The 16,644-nt window shown below is 49.8% G+C and overlaps 1 protein-coding gene across 2 annotated transcripts in view; it reads right to left on the bottom strand.

The window, feature by feature from the left end:
• Positions 1-832: 832 nt before the first annotated feature.
• PTK7 (protein tyrosine kinase 7 (inactive)) overlaps positions 833-16,644 on the bottom strand; it is an 82,018-nt gene continuing 66,206 nt past the window's right edge. Inside the window, exons 16-20 of one of the 2 annotated variants that reach the window (XM_017957871.3) lie at positions 15,955-16,187; positions 14,691-14,771; positions 3,573-3,724; positions 2,601-2,779; positions 833-1,845 (exon numbers count right to left, since the gene is read on the bottom strand). In XM_017957871.3, the coding sequence (XP_017813360.1) occupies positions 1,685-1,845; positions 2,601-2,779; positions 3,573-3,724; positions 14,691-14,771; positions 15,955-16,187 (806 nt within the window). In that variant the 3' untranslated portion in view covers positions 833-1,684. The remainder of the gene's footprint in view (positions 1,846-2,600; positions 2,780-3,572; positions 3,725-14,690; positions 14,772-15,954; positions 16,188-16,644) is intronic. The other variant, XM_021937308.2, reaches the window with a different exon arrangement.

Raw genomic sequence — 16,644 nt, 5'->3', positions numbered from 1 at the left:
TAAAGGAACTAGAGCAGTTTTGGAGTTCAGGACTCATTTCTTTTGGATGGTGAACCAGGTTGAAGTTACTGGAATGAGGCAGAGGATAAATGATGACACAAGATCCAGGCATTAAGCACCGTTTCTCTGCTTGGTTCTACCTACTTCGCTTCCCTCCTAGGGTCTTGAAAGGACTCAGAGATCTGAGTCTGTCACTAACTCCTTCTCCAATCCTACTCTAACTTGCTCCCCTTCACATTTATACCCTCCCCATTTGAGCTCAAGAATTAGGCCCGTCTAGGTGACAGTCAGAGGGCTGCATAGAGTTGCACCGACAACAGGTGATCTTGCCTCCTTCATGCCTGCATGTTCACCTGCCTGCAAACTGGAGAGAAGAACCAGTATCCACCGGTTCATCCTGTCCAAGTCCCACCAGACTCCATGAAGGCACACGGCCCTTTTTTTTTCTTTTTCTTTTTTTTTTTTTTTGAGACAGAGTCTCGCTCTGTCTCCCAGGCTGGACTGCAGTGGTGTGATCTCGGCTCACTGCAACCTATGCCTCCTGGGTTCAAGCGATTCTCCTGCCTCAGCCTCCCAAGTAGCTGGGATTACAGGCACCTGCCACCATGCCCAGCTAATTTTTGTATTTTCAGTAGAGACAGGGGTTTTGCCTTTTTGGCCAGGCTGGTCTCGAACTCCTGACGTCAGGTGATCCACTCGCCTCAGCCTCCCAAAGTGCTGGGATTACAGGCATGAGCCACTGCACCCGGCCCCTACACGGCCCTTTCTGATCAGTGGGGAAAGAAGGAACATCTTCCACAAGCAAGAGCAGAAAATGAATCTCAGAAACAGGTTGTAAAAAAGGCTTCTTTATTGAGAGCAGCGAGTGTAAAAACAAAAACAAAAACAAAAAAAACAAAACCAAAACAAACAAAAAACAACAATAAAAGTGTGGGGTAAGGGTGGCCCACCCTCCTCATCTCCTCCAGGGCCCACCCCTACCTCCCATGCCCACCCACCCCACGCTGCAATTACATATAAAAGCCGCCCGTGGTGCATACAAAAAGGCGGGTTATATAGTGTCAAAAGCTCCTGAAAACTCCTTCATCTGCCAGGCACTTAGGATGAGGAAAGGAGAGAAGGGTGGAGAAGACATGGGTCTGGGTTGGTGTGCACAAGTCCACAGTGGGGAGGACTCACTTGCTGTGTCCTCTACAGTCCTGGTCTAGACCCCCAAGTGGGACCCATGGGCCAAGAGACTCATTAACCCTGTGTGCCCAGAACTTGAGAATATTAAGGAACTCCCCCCAAACCCAGCTCATCCCAAGCCTAGCCCCCCCCCCCCAGGCAAAGTTGGCAGATGAGTGGCAGAGTTGGACCTGGTCAAGGGGAGTAGTTGAAGGCCAGAAATTGGGGTTACCTGTGGCACCCACACTGTCCCTGATAGGGGAAGAGGTGGCAGGGAAAACTGCCCAGCTCAAAGCCCTAGTTGCCCAGTTTGGGTCCAAGTCAGCCTCCCAAAGGATAAGGGTGAGGAAGAGGAAAGGCCAGGCCGTGCTCAGACCTCAGCAATGCCTGTTGCACTAGGGCAGGAGCCTCAGGGCCCAGGAGGACAGGGATCTTGCCCATCATGCTGTGAGCTCCCCTTTAGAGATGTCCTCCCCTGCCCACGCCATCCTGAGGCACAGCCCGCCGGGCTCCCTCCTCACGGCTTGCTGTCCACGGGGCTGTCTCCTAGGGTGCTGGCAATCTCGCTGAAGGAGGGCCGGTCCTTGGGGCTGAGGGCCCAGCAGCGCTGCATCAGCCGATAGAGCTTGGAAGGGCAGCCCTCGGGCTGAGGAAGTCTAGCCTTCCCAGCCTGCAAATCTATAGGGAAAACAGCAGGTGCAGTGTTGGCCAAAACATTCAACAACTTGTTCAACACTTTTTGGAGCTTGCAGTTCATACAAGCAGCCACCCAAGGATGCCTCTGGGGCAATGCTGGCCAGTAGTAGGTGGGTACTCGCAATGGAAAAAGATGACTCCCTTGGCCCCGCTCACTCCGGCTGGTAAGACGGGGTCCACGCACAGGAGCTGAAGTGGGTCGGCGGACAGGCGTCAGAGTGGCTGGAGTGGGCACTGGGGGCAAAGGCTATCTACCAACAATATAGAAGTATTGCAGTATTTCTGGCCGGGTATGATGGCTCATGCCTGTAATGCCAGCACTTTGGGAGGCCGAGGTGGGTGGATCACGAGGTCAGGAGTTTGAGACCAGCCTGAACAACATAGTGAAGCACCCCCGTCTCTACTAAAAATACAAAAATTAGCTGGGCGTGGAGGCACGTGCCTGTAATCCCAGCTACTAGGGAGTCTGGGGCAGGAAAATTACTTGAACCCAGGAGGTGGAAGTTTCAGTGAGCGGAGATCACGCCACTTCACTCTAGCCTGGGCGACACGGCAACACTCCATTTCAAAAAAAAAAAAAAAAGTATTGCAGTATTTTAACAACCAGAGTGGTCATATCTGTGTGCCTGCTCAGTAGCGGCCCTGAGAGGGGAGGTAGGCGGAACCGGCCCTGGGGCCCTGAGCAGGCCCCATCTGGGGCCCATCTGGAATCATCCCCGAGCAGTGCGGCTGCCTACCTGCCAGCACTTCATCATCTGCCTGCCCACCATGGGGCATCTCTCCATGTGTAAACACTTCCCACATCAGCACACCGAAGGCCCAGACATCAGACTTGGTAGAGAAGTCACCCTCCAGGATGGCCTCAGGGGACATCCAGCGCAGCGGCACCCAGGCCTGGCGGAAGTGGTAGTACTCACTGCAGGAGAGAAGCAACCCAGGGGTGAGGTGGGGTGGGGAGCGCGGCCTGGCACTGCAGCCTCATCCCCCGATCTGGAACTCATCCCCAAGCCAGGGCCCAGCCCTTCTACATACAGACACCAAGAAATTGGTCACATGTATGCTGAGCATGGGAGTACACTAGACAAAATCTGGAGGTAACCACATGGGGTTTGATGGTTAAAAAATTCCATTAAGAACTTTGCCTAAATGTTAACAGAAAAGTTAATAGTCATACATACTTTCTATATTGGTTGTAAAAATGTAAAAACTAAAAACCGTTAAATGGAAAGAGCTTTATTAGTGATAAACCAATCCTCACTACAGCTATAGTCAGACAAATGGGGGTGACCTGGAACCAGGGGGACTCGAGGGGATGTTCCCGGCAGCGCTGCAGAGCCCACATAGGCTGTCTAGAGCAAGCTCTGGCAGGGGGGCTGAGGCATAAGTCTCAGACTTCGAAATAATAATGACTGAATTCAGGAAGTTACAGAGGGAGCCATATAAATCCTTATCATATTTGCCTATTTTTAAAAAAGATTTATTTATTTATTTATTCTTTTAATCACTAGAGATATTTTACAACCACCAAAAGTGTGCACTGGGTGGGAACCCTGCTGCACCCTTGGAAAAAGGATGAGAAAGCTCTTTCCTATCCCAGGCCCTCCAGCTTTGGACTAAGCAGGGACTAAACCCTTTCCCACCACCCCCCAAACTATCTGTCCTCTGCCCCTCACCCTCTGGGAAAAAATGGGGAGCCCCCACCCTTCTACCTGTTGTACACATCCTTGCTGAGGCCCAGAGCAGACACCTTCACTTGTCTCTGGGCGCTGACCAGGCAGTTACGTGCAGCCAAGTCCTTATGCACAAAGCGGTTGTTGGACAGGTGCTCCATACCCAGGGCTACCTGGGTGCACAGGGCCACCTGGAGAGATAAAGGGGCCTGTTAGAGCAGCCCAGGACTAGGCGTCAAGCTGACCACCCTCAACACAACCCTTGGTAGGGTTTCAGCGCTACTGGTGTGCTGCGTAGGAAGCCCAGAAGCACGATAGTCGCATGTTCCTTCTCTGTAAAATGGGGATAATAACCGTACCTGCCTTCCTGGGTTGTTAGAAGACTGAATTAAGCAAATTAAAGTGTCTGACACCATGCTAACACACAGCAAGTGCCAGATTAAGTGAGTGCCACATGGGCCTAGGGACACACACATAGCAACGATCTGTCCAGTGAAAAGTGAGCAGGCAGAAATCATAGCTGATATTTTTTATTTTCAAGTGACAGGGTCTTGCTTGTCACCCAGGCTAGAGTGCAGTGACACGATCACAGCTCACTGTAGCCTCTGAACTCCTGGGCTCAAGCAATCCTCCAACCTCAGCGTTCCAAGTAGCTAGGACTACAGGTGTCCATCACCATGCCCTGCTTTTTTTTTGTTTTGTTTTGTTTTTGAGACAGGTTCTCACTCTGTCGCCCAGGCTGGAGTGCAGTGGCATGATCTCAGCTCACTGCAACCTCCGCCTCCCGGGTTCCAGTGACTCTCATGCCTCAGCCTTCCAAGCAGCTAGGATTACAGGTGCCCACCACGACACCCAGCTAATTTTTGTATTTTTAGTAGAGACAAGGTTTCACCATGTTGGTCAGGCTGGTCTTGAATTCCTGACCTCAAGTGATCAGGCTGCCTCAGCCTCCCAGAGTGCTGGGATTACAGGCGTAAGCCACCGCACCCGGCCTCAGACTTTAATTCTAATGCCAATGGGTTGTTTCCAGTTTGGGGCTATTCAGAACAGTGTTATTATGAACACTTTTATAAGTGTACACATGTATGAGTTTCTCTAAGAGACCTAAGAGGAAGTCTAGAATATGAATATCTCTAGCTATACAAAATAATGCCCAACTCTTTTCCAAAGGGTAAGAGAGTTGGGGAGATTTTTCATTCACTAATACTCTTTGTTGAATTTTGAGCCAATGTGAATATATTATACACTATACATGAAACGTAACTAAACTATAATAACTTTTTCTTTTTTTTTTTTTTTTTAGATGGAGTGTTGCTCTATCGCCAGGCTGGAATGCAGTGGCGTGGTCTTGGCTCACTGCAACCTCCCCATCCCAGGTTCAAGCGATTCTCCTGCCTCAGCTTCTCAAGTAGCTTGGATTACAGGCACGTACTACCACACCCAGCTAATTTTTGTATTTTTTCTAGTAGAAATGAGGTTTCACCATGTTGGCCAGGCTGCTCTCGAACTCCTAACCTCGTGATACACCCGCCTCGGCCTCCCAAAGCGCCGGGATTACAGGTGTGAGCCACCGCGCCCAGCCACATTAACATTTCAAAAGTATATATGAATGCACTGAACAAATATAAATTGAAGCCAGGCACCTGCAGTCCCAGCTACTCAAGAGGGTGCGGTGGGAGAATTGCTTGAGCCCAGGAGTTCAAAGCCAGCCTGGGCAACACTGTGAGATCCTATCTCTTTTTTTAAAAAAAATTGAGTATCTACCACGTGCCATATACAGTGGGTGCTGGTGGAATATAACAGGGCTGGCCGAAGTAGGGCTCTTGATGGGGTGCTGCGGCCAGGTCACTTAGTGCAAATAAGAAACCACCTATTCACAGAGAAGGGGAAGGGCCATTGGGTGGGCACCAGCCTTGTGGGCACACAAGGCCGGCTGCCTCTCCCCACATGTGCTCTGTGAGGCAGGGCTCAGCCTTGGCTTCTTTGAGGCGCCCATGGCGAGGCTAGTGCCAAAGCCTGGCACTTCCCTACCACTGCAGCCGCCTCTCTGGGTCACATCACTGCTGATGGACTGTCTGCCCACCAGTTGGCACAGAGGTGGGACTGCTGGCTACTGAGCTGGCCCTTCAGCATCCCTGGCTAGCTCAGAGCAGATTCTCCTGCCTGGCTCCCAGAGGTCACAAGAAGGCCAGCAGAGGTGCCAAGCCCGAATGCTACGAGAGGGGACACTCCAAAGACATCTCTTCTCAGTTTTCTTGGGCACTGGCCAGTGACATCCCTGTGGGCCCCACTGCCTCCACTGGTGGTTTGCTAACTATGGTCACAATCTGTACGTCATGAAACCAAATTAGGGAATCTTAGCCAGCATTAAAGAAAAAAAAAAGGGAATAGAAAATAGAGTGCATCACACTTAATAAGAACATCATTCATGAAATGTTTTCATCTTAAAAATATAGGGCTGGGCACGGTGGCTCAGGCCTGTAATCCCAGCACTTTGGGAGGCCGAGGTGGGTGGATCACGAGGTCAGGAGTTTAAGACCAGCCTGACTAATATGGTGAAACCCCATCTCTACTAAAAATACAAAAATTTGCTTGGTGTGGTGGCAGGCGCCTGTAATTCCAGCTACTCAGGAGGCTGAGGCAGGAGAATTGCTTGAACCCTGGAGGCGGAGGTTGCAGGGTTGCAGTGAACCGAGATCACGCCACTGCACTCCAGCCTGGGCAAAAGAGCAAGACTCCATCTTAAAAAAATAAAATAAATAAAATAAAAAATAAAAATATATATGTATGTGTGTATTGGGTTGTGATGCAAAATGTACTTTTTGCTAATGTGGGTTCCAATCAAAAGATTTTAAAAACAAAGCTATAAAGTTAAAAAAAAAAAAAAAGTCTAAATCTGTGCTATCCTATACAGTAGCCACTATCCCCATGTGGCTATTTAAATTTAATTAAAACTTTTTTTGTTTGTTTTTTGAGAGACAGAGTGTCTATTGCCTAAGCTGGAGCGCAGTGGCGCAATCACAGTTCACTGCATCTTCAACCTCCCAGGCTCAAGTGATCCTCCCACCTCAGCCTCCATAGTAGCTGGAACTATTGGCATACACCACCATGCCTGGCTAATTTTATTTGTTTGTTTGTTTATTTATTTATTTATTTATTTAGAGACTGAGTCTCACTCTGTCACTCAGGCTGGAGTGCAGTGGCACTATCTAGGCTCACTGCAACCTCCGCCTCCCGGGTTCCAGTGATTCTCCTGGAATTACAGGTACCCACCACCATGCACTGCTAATTTTTTTATTTTTAGTAGAGACGGGGTTTCACCATTTTGGCCAGGCTGGTCTTGAACTGCCCTTAAGTGATCCCCCTGCCTCGGCCTCCCAAAGTGCTGGATTACAGGCATGAGCCACCACGCCCAGCCTATTTTTACTTTTTATAGACAGTCTCACTTTGTTGCCTAGGCTAGTCTCAAACTCCTGGCCCAAGCAATCCTTCCACCTTGGCCTCCCAAAGTGGTAGGATTACAGGTATGAGGCACTGCACCTGGCTTTAAGTTAATTAAAACTCAGTACGTTTAAAATTCAATTCTGGTTGGCGCAATAGCTCATGTTGGCCTGTAATTCCAGCGGTTTGAGAAGCTGATATGGGAGGATTGATTGAGCCGAGGAGTTTGAGACAAGCCTGGACAACATAGTGAGACCCCATCTCTACAAAAAATTTAAAAATTAGACAGGTGTGGTGGTGGGTGCCTGTAGTCTCAGCTACTCAGGAGGCTGAAGTGAGAGGATCACTTGGGCCCCAGAGGTCGAGGTGGCAGTGAGTCATGACTGCACCACTGCATTCCAGCCAGGGTGACAGAATGAGACCCTGTCTCAAAAAATAAAATACAGGCCAAGTCGGTGGCTCACGCCTGTAATCCCAGCACTTTGGGAGGCCAAGATGGGTCGATCATGAGGTCAGGAGATTGAGACCATCCTGCCTAACACACGGTGAAACCCCATCTCTACTAAAAATACAAAAAAATAATCTGGGTATGGTGGTGGGCGCCTGTAGTCCCAGCTACTTGGGAGGCTGAAGCAGAAGAATGGTGTGAACACAGAAGGCGGAGCTTGCAGTGAGCCGAAATCGCGCCACTGCACTCCAGCCTAGGCAACAGAGCGAGACTCCATCTCAAAATAAATAAATAAATAAATAAATATAAATAAATAAATAAATAAATAAAATAAAATAAAATAAAATAAAATAAATTCAGGCCGGGTGTGGTGGCTCACACCCGTAATCCCAGCACTTTGGGAGGCCGAGGCAGGTGGATCACTTGAGGTCAGGAGTTCGAGACCAGCCTGGCCAACGTGGTGAAACCCCATCTCTACTAAAATTACAAAAAATAGCCAGGTGTGGTGGCACGCACCTGTAATCCTAGCTACTCAGGGGGCCGAAGTCAGGAGAATCATTTGAACCTGGGAGGCAGAGGCTGCAGTAAGCCGAGGTCCTGCCACTGCACTCCAACCTGGTCGACAGGGTAAGACTGTCTCTAAAAAATAAACAAAACAAAACAAAACAAAACAAAATTCAGTTCTGCTGCTGCTTTAGCCAAATTCCAAGTGTACAGTTGCTATATGAAGCTAGTGACAACTGTACTGACCAGCACAGATATGGTACATTCCCATCATCGTCTTGATCAGTGCTGCCTGAGGCTTTAACAGGCAGCGCATTAATGCAGAGGTGCTAAATGAATGACGTAATTAGAGCTGGGAAAAACCTCATCCAGACGGAGTCTCACTCTGTCGCCCAGGCGGGAGTGCAGTGGCACAGTCTCGCTTCACTGCAACTGCCACCTCTCAGGTTCAAGCAATTGTTGTGCCTCAGCCTCCCAAGCAGCAGGACTACAGGCACGCACCACCATGCCTGGCTAATTTTTGTATTTTTAGTAGAGACGGGGTTTCACCATGTTGGCCAGGCTGGTCTCCAACTGACCTTAAATGATCTGCCTGCCTCGGCCTCCTGAAGTGCTGGGATTACAGACCTGAGCCGCTGTGCCTGGCTACTTTTGGTACATTTCTTTATCAACAGTGAAGACACAAAATCTCAGGATAGCTTTCAACTAAACGTGTAACCAGTGAGGAAGGTTAAAGAAGAGGGCGGGTGGGCTGGGAGCAGTGGCTCTCGTCTGTAATCCCAGCACTTTGGGAGGCCAAGGTGGGCAGATCATAAGGTCAGGAAATCGAGACCATCCTGCCTAACATGGTGAAACCCCGTCCCTACTAAAAAAAAAAAAAAAAAAATACAAAAAACTAGCCGGGCGTGGTGGTGGGCGCCTGTAGTCCCAGCTACTCAAGAGGTTGAGGCAGGAGAATGGTGTGAACCTGGGAGGTGGAGCTTGCAGTGAGCTGAGATCACGCCACTGCACTTCAGCCTGGGCGACAGAGGGAGACTCTGCCTCAAAAAAAAAAAAAAAGGGGAGGGGTGCTGGGCACGGTGGCTCACCCCTGTAATCCCAGCACTTTGGGAGGCCTAGGCAGGCAGATCACGAGGACAGGAGATTGAGACCATCTTGGCTAACACAGTGGAACCCCATCTCCACTAAAAATACAAAAAAATTAGCTGGGCGTGGTGGTGGGCACCTCTAGTCCCAGCTACTCGGGAGGCTAAGGCAGGAGAATGGCGTGAACCCAGGAGGTGGAGCTTGCAGTGAGCCAAGATCGCGCCATTGCACTCCAGCCTGGGCAACAGAGCGAGACTCTGTCTTAAAAAGAAAAAAAAAAAAGAAGATGGCGGGTGGATGGCCTGCCAGGATTCTGGGCCTCTCTGGGAAGTACACTGGGGTCTCCATGAAAAGCAGAGTCTGGCCAGGTGCAGTGGCTCACACCTGTAATCCCAGCACTCTGGGAGGCCAAGGTGGGTGAATCACAAGGTCAGGAGTTCAAGACCAGCCTGGCCATTATGGTGAAACCCTGTCTCTACTAAAAATACAAAAATTAGTCCGGTGTGGTAGTGGGCTACTGTAGTCCCAGCTACTTGGGAGGCTGAGGCAGGAGAATTACTTGAACTTGGGAGGCGGAGGCTGCAGTGAGCCGAGATCATGCCACTGCACCCCAGGCTGGGTGATAGAGCAAGACTACGTCTCAAAAAAAAAGCTGAGTCTACATCCCTAAAATAACCCCTGGAGCACTGTCCTCAGAACGCCCCACGTGCACTGGTGGTAAAGGGGCCGGGCCGCTTCAGTGGCCATCATAAACACAGCCAACTCCACTTCAGGTTTCAAAATCCCAGGGCATTGTCCAATCTTGCTTGATTCTCTGTAAGCAGGCAAAGCTTTTGGTAATGTGCCTTCATCAGACTTGTGAGTCCCCTCGGCCTGCTCTCTCTGATCTGGCTCACAAGCTAAACAATCTACTGCTAGTCAAGGTAAACAGAAGAGGGTGGACTTGGCATGGTAACTGCTTGCTATCTTTCCAGAGAGGTGGTGCTTCCGGAAATACTGGCTAAGCAAGGGCAGTAAAAGAGAATTCTGTTAGACTCAAGCCAATTAGGTGTTTCCTTGACGCTGGGCAAGATGCCATCAGATAGCCACTGGATTAATCCTCAAATACTGTTATAAAAGACCCATTCTTTGGTAAAGATCAGACCCACCCCTTCCTTTCCAATTTTAACACCCCAGGGGTTTGCCCATGTTCTGGCTAACCCACTGTGATGCTACTGAGATCTTCTCACAAGAGGCCTTCTGTTTCCTGCCATGGCATCTGACTGCATAAAGCGTGGTCCACCAGGTGTGCTAAGCTGATTCTGCTTCTCATCGCATCATTAGTTCACAGGTGATCCATGGAGCAGTTACAAACTACAGCTCTCTGACATCATCTTATCAGCTACTCTAGACGGCATTACCTACCATTATGCCAACACCCAGGACCCATGTCTTTGATTTCTATCACTACCTCACTGCTCTCTTAAAATCCTCCTGAGGCTCCCCTTAGCCCACTCACACCCAATATGGCACTTTGGTTCCAACTCTAGCTGGCCAGGAAACACCCTGCCTACCACTCCACCTCCCTAGAATACTTAAGTTTTTCCCCTTCCGTTCTAGGTCCTAGGAGTATAAAGTGACAGAGCAGCTCACTACATAATTAGCACAATAAAGTACCTACAAGTTTTAGTTCATCTTTCCCAAGAATTTTCATTTTCATGGAATCCCCAAAAGCAGTGCTTTTCAAACTGCTGATCGAGACCCACATGGGTCTCGAAACCAGTTTAGTGGACTGGGGTAAAAAAAAAAAGGATAGAAAAGAGGACGGGCACGGTGGCTCATGCGTGCAATCCCAGCACTTTGGGTGGCTGAGGCAGGAGGATTACTTGAACCCAGGAGTTCAAGACCAGCCTGGGCAACACGGCGAGACCCCCATCTCTACAAAAAAATAAAAATAAATAGAAAGAGCACAGGATAGAAAACATCAAGTGTTGGCCGGGTGCGGTGGCTCACGCCTGTAATCCCAGCACTTCGGGAGGCCGAGGCGGGTGGATCACGAGGTCAGGAGATCGAGACCATCCTGGCTAACATGGTGAAATCCCATCTCTACTAAAAAACAAAAAGTTAGCTGGGTGTGGTAGCAGGCGCCTGTAGTCCCAGCTACTCGGGAGGCTGAGGCAGGAGAATGGCATAAACCCAGGAGGCAGAGCTTGCAGTGAGCCGAGATCTCACCACTGCACTCCAGCCTGGGCAACAGAGCAAGACTCTGTCTCAAAAAGAAAAGAAAAGAAAAAAAAGAAAACATCAAGCACATCAAACACAATGTTGTGAAAGTTTAATTTTAGTTACATGAGCCTGCATACTAGATCATGAGTAAAATGCGTTCCTTTTTTGTTATTAAGTGATGCAGGTCTTGCTATGTCACTCAGGCTGGCCTCAAACTCCTGGGCCCAAGGGATCCTCCGGCCTCAGCCTTCCAAGTAGCCGGGATTACAGGCATATACTACCATACCATCTTAAAATGCATTTCCTAAAAGGGATTATAATCAAAAAGCATTTCAAAGCTACTAGTCTCCACCAGGGCTCCTTGAACTTTAATGAGCTTAGGAATCAGCTGGAGAGCTTGTTTGAAAAATTCAGGTCTTCAGACCTCACTCTTAAATACTCTCTAATTCCCTCCTTCTGAGTCATGCTCCAGAAATCTACTTTTTTTTGTTTTGTTTTGTTTTGAGACAGGGTTTGATTCCTGTTGCCCAGGCTGGAGTACAGTGGCAAGATCTCAGCTCACTGCAACCTCCGCCACCCAGGCTCAAGCTATTCTCCTGCTTCAGCCTCCCGAGTAGCTGGAATGACATGCATGTGACACCATGCACAGGTACTTTTTGTACTTTTAGTAGGGACGTGGTTTCCCATGTTGGCCAGGCTGGTCTCGAACTCCTGGCCTCAAGTGATCTGCCCGCCTCGGCCTCCCGAAGTGCTGGGATTACACGTATGAGCCACCATGCCTGGCCTGCATTTTTCTTTTTTTTTTTGAGACAAAGTCTCACTCTTGTCTCCCAGGCTAGAGTGCAATGGCACAATCTTGGCTCACTGCAACCTTCGCCTCCCGGGTTCAAGTGATTCTCCTGTCTCAGCCTCCCAAGTAGCTCAGATTACAGGCACCTGCCACCATGCCTGGCTAATTTTTGTATTTTTAGTAGAGATGGGGTTTCACCATGTTGGCCAGGCTGGTCTCGAACTCCTGACCTCGTGATCCACCTGCCTCGGCCTCCCAAAGTGCTGGGATTACAGGTGTGAGCCACTGCGCCCTGCTTTTCTTTCTTTTTTTTTTTTTTTAAAGCATCCTCTCTATTAATGCAGAGTATTATCCTTGGAGAGTGTAGAACTCAACTTATTAAAGCTCCCCCATCATATTTAAGACATTATGGCAAAAAAAAGTGTGAAAAAGATGTTTAGCAAAGATGGTAATGATTTGCAGTCAAATAGAGTGCCTTAGATCACATGACAAAGGTAACTGACTTCCTGTAAGCCTATGTCTCAACCCAGCCAGAGAATTCCACCTTGACTCCCCTGACTCCTGAAGCCATCCCCTTCCTGCCATTCAACTACTTCCTGTCCTTGCAAACTAAACTTAAATGGTTTTCTCTCCTAGGAAAACTTCTTTGTTAACCACAACCATCTGTCCACCTGAAGGACATGGGTGCCTTCAACATTTTTTTTTTTCTTTTTTTTTTTTTTTTTGAGACGGAGTCTCGCTGTGTCACCCAGGCTGGAGTGCTGTGGCCGGATCTCAGCTCACTGCAAGCTCCGCCTCCCGGGTTCATGCCATTCTCCTGCCTCAGCCTCCTGAGTAGCTGGGACTACAGGCGCCCGCCACCTCACCCGGCTAGTTTTTTGTATTTTTTAGTAGAGACGGGGTTTCACCGTGTTAGCCAGGATGGTCTCGATCTCCTGACCTCGTGATCCGCCCATCTCGGCCTCCCAAAGTGCTGGGATTACAGGCTTGAGCCACCGTGCCCGGCCTTCAACATCTCTTAATGCCTCCCACTTTCTGTTTTACCTCAAGTCTGTAAGGCACAGGTCATACTCATGTACCTAATCTCTCCGCTAGATCATAAGTGCCCCAAGGGCAAGATGCCTGTCCATTTTTTTTTTTTCTTGAGATAGGATTGTGCTCTGTTGCCCAGGCTGGAGTGCAGTGCTGTAATCATGGCTCACCGCAGCCTCAACCTCCTGGGCTCCAGTAATTCTTCCTCCTCAGCCTCGAAAGTAGCTGGGACTACAGGCACGCCCCCGTGCCCGGTTAACTTTTTATTTGTTATAGAGACCGGGTCTTGCTATGTTGCCCAGGTTGGTCTCAAACTCCTGAGTTGAAGCAATCCTCCTGCCTTAGCCTCCCACTGCACCTAGCTGATGCCTGTTCTAATTTTGCATTCCCAAGGGCCCTTGGGGCCACACCTGGCTCTGTGAGGATTCACTGGCTCTGTGAGTGTCCTAATTTGTGAGCTCTTCAGTCCTGAAATCTCACTTAGCTGGTGTAGCAAGTCCCATCCTGTGGCTTCTCCTCTACAGCCACTATACAGAGTTCCTGCAGCTTCATGGGGATGGAAATAGGGGTGTGGTGTCAGGAGGCCAGGTCACTTGTCCTGTCTGGGTCTTAGTAAATTCACATGTAATAAGAGGGGGCCAGCCTGAAGGGCACAGAGCTGCTTCCCCAGAGAGACTGGGGGCAGCCAAGGTCCCATTCACCTGACTCATCTGCCAGCCATGCCTTTCTGTTTTGCCTCTAGAGTCTGTGACCTGGGACAGCCTAGCAGGCAAGGAATGGTCCCCTGGGAGAAAGGGCAGAGCCTTCTGCCTACCCTGCCCCGAGCTCTGATTTGGTTTATGAGGTCACTTCACTGCCAGCTTGGAAGCAGACTCTCCAGTCACATGGAAGGAAGTAGATCCATTTCAGAGGGGAGAGGAGGCGGCTGTGGACAAGAAGAACCTGAGGGAAGGAAGAAGGGGCCGGGCCACAGCAAGCCCCAGGCACTGGAAAGGTATGGACTGAGGTGGAAGGGGATAGCAGGCAAGTTTTCCCTTCTTCACTATTTCAACCGAGGTCTGCTCCACCACAGGGGCCCCAGCCAGGGCTCTGTGCCCAGAACAATCTCTGCGCAGAAGGCAGGAGGAAAACTAGAAGGAAAGCCTGGGCAGCTACAACCCAAGGGAGAGGGCAAGATGCAAACCACAGATGGGGAAACCCAGGCAGGCAGCCCATTCACAGAAGAGTCTTCTCCACTTAGAGCTGAAGAAACAAGCTCAGGCCCACACCTAGCCCAGCAGGCCCCTGCACTCGGACTGCTTGCTGCTTCTCCAGCTCAGAGCTCACTGCAGATGGGCAGGTGTCCTGCTCCAATGCAAGCTCCTGCCCAGGGGCAAGGTCCGAGGGTAGCTCTTCTCCGTGAAGCCAGCATGGCAATGCAAAGCCAGTTCCAGGATACATGACCTGGGACAGGTCATACAACCTCGTAAGCCTCAATGTCTTCATCCACAAAATGGGGATAGTAGTATATATTTCAGAGGACTACCATGATAATTACGGTAACACATGTGAAGTTCTTACCATAGGGCCTGGCCCATAGAGAGCCCTCAATAAATGGTGCCTCTGTTGCTCCCTGGGCACCCTCTCCCTCCCTCCTTCACTCCGTCCTCACCTTCTGCTTGGTGCTGAGGGGCTGTGACTTCAATTTTTCATCCTTGCTCTTGGAAATCCTCAGGAACTGCTTGAGGTCTCCCTAAGGGAAAAGCCAGGCATCATGCTCAGGTCAGTGCAGAGCCATTGGCTGTAAAGCCTCAGACAAAGCAGGTGCTCGCAGAATTCCTGCCTGGGGAGGCAGTGAGAAGGCCTAAGCTAGCCTGGGTCCCTTTCCTGGGGAAAGTTCACTGCGAGTACAGAACTTTAAAAACATACAAGAGACGTCTCCTAGAGGCTCTCTCAGTCAGAAAGAGAGGAGAATTGGCATTTTTACCCCAAGGGGAACCTCCAGACAGGTGGGGCAGCAGAGCCCCTATCTTCAGTGAGCCAAGAGGAAAACAGTCCCCTACCCTCTGTCCTCAAATATTCCGGAGAGGAAACCTCTGTCCTCCAGAGCTTTACAATTTAATAGAAACAAACAGAGGAGAACGCCAGCAGTAGAAACATACATCAAGCATTCATAAGTACTTGTTTGTTTGTTTTTAACTTTTTCTAGAGACAGAGTCTTGCTATGTTGACCAGGCTGGTCTCAGACTCCAGTCTCAAGTGATCCTCCTGCCTCAGCTTCCCAAAGTGCTGGGATTACAAGTGTGAACCACTGTGCCCAGCTGCATAAGTACTTGTTAATGGAAAGATTGATAGGACTCCTGCCTGCTCTTGCCCCAGAGCTAGGGATTTGACAAGCAGCAGTTTGAGGACCATGGGGTGAGGGCTGGGACCAGTTGGGGAATGAAGAGGAAGGCGCAGCTCTGGGAACGATGCCCTGAGTGGAGAGGAGAAGGCTGGTGGCTGGGGTAACACTCAGGTCACAAGTGGTGCTAGGAAGGAGGGAAGGAAAGTGGGTTCTGATATATTTATTCTCAAGTGGGGACAAGCTTTTGGGGAGGAAAAAATAACAAACCAAAGAAAACAGGAGTCAGAGAAGATGACCTGGAAGGCATCCCTGCAGTGTGACAGTGAGAAGTCCCAGAAGAATTTAGGACCAACCCCTCCCCTAAGATACAGATGGAAAGACTGGGTGCTGATAAAGGGAACGCAGGCATCCAAGAGGGGGAAGGCAGAAGCTGAGCATCGCAAGGTGGGCAAGGTGTAACAGCAGGCAGGTGAGGTCTCGACTGAGACCGCATGAGACAAGGTTTTCACGGTGCTCCAGCCCGACTCCCACCTTTGTAGGACACTGCCCTCCCTACCCGAGACCCCCGCATCCCCTGCCAACAGCATACCAGGTCCACATATTCCAGCACCATGTAATGGGGCTCAGCCTCCCGGCAGAGCCCCAGGAGCCGCACCACGTTGGCGTGGTTCAGCTTCCCAAACATCTCCAACTCCCTCCGGAAGTCCAGCTGCTGCTGCTCGTCCTTGCTCTGCAGGCTCTTCACAAGTACCAGGGTCTCCGCCACTCCCTCCTCCAAGCCCTGAGCCTTTGCCAGGAACACCTCCCCAAACTCACTCTTTCCTGTGGGTACAGTCTGAGTCAGCCAACCACCTTCACCCAGGCAGAGGCAGCTCCTGACCTGGGGGAGGGGCCTAGCCTCTACTACAGTGGGGACTCACCCACCTGGGCTGGGCATGAGACCCGGTTCCGCTGTGACCCCCTCCCTCCTTAGGCTTCAGTGTCTCCAGCAGCAAAATAAAAGGGTTGGACTAATATTCAGCATTTTCCAAAGGGTGACTCGCATGAGAATTTTTGGTGGCTCATGGTAAACATGTCTTAACGTATGCTAGGAAAAAACTATGACAAACCCATGATTTCTCATATTTTGTCCTACAACAAAGGTAACTTAGCTTTTCTGTTGTTGTCTGTTTTTTTAAAGAATCAATTTAAATAAAACATCAAGTAAATAATACTACAGGTAGTACACAGGAATGACAAAATCTGTACAAAGGCAGTGAATAACAGGCTCTGGGGCCAC

Source organism: Papio anubis, chromosome 6 (assembly GCF_008728515.1).
Source record: "Papio anubis isolate 15944 chromosome 6, Panubis1.0, whole genome shotgun sequence".
NCBI lineage: Eukaryota > Metazoa > Chordata > Mammalia > Primates > Cercopithecidae > Papio > Papio anubis.
The sequence above is the reverse complement of the archived record's forward strand: the minus strand, read 5'-3'. Positions and strand labels throughout refer to the sequence as shown.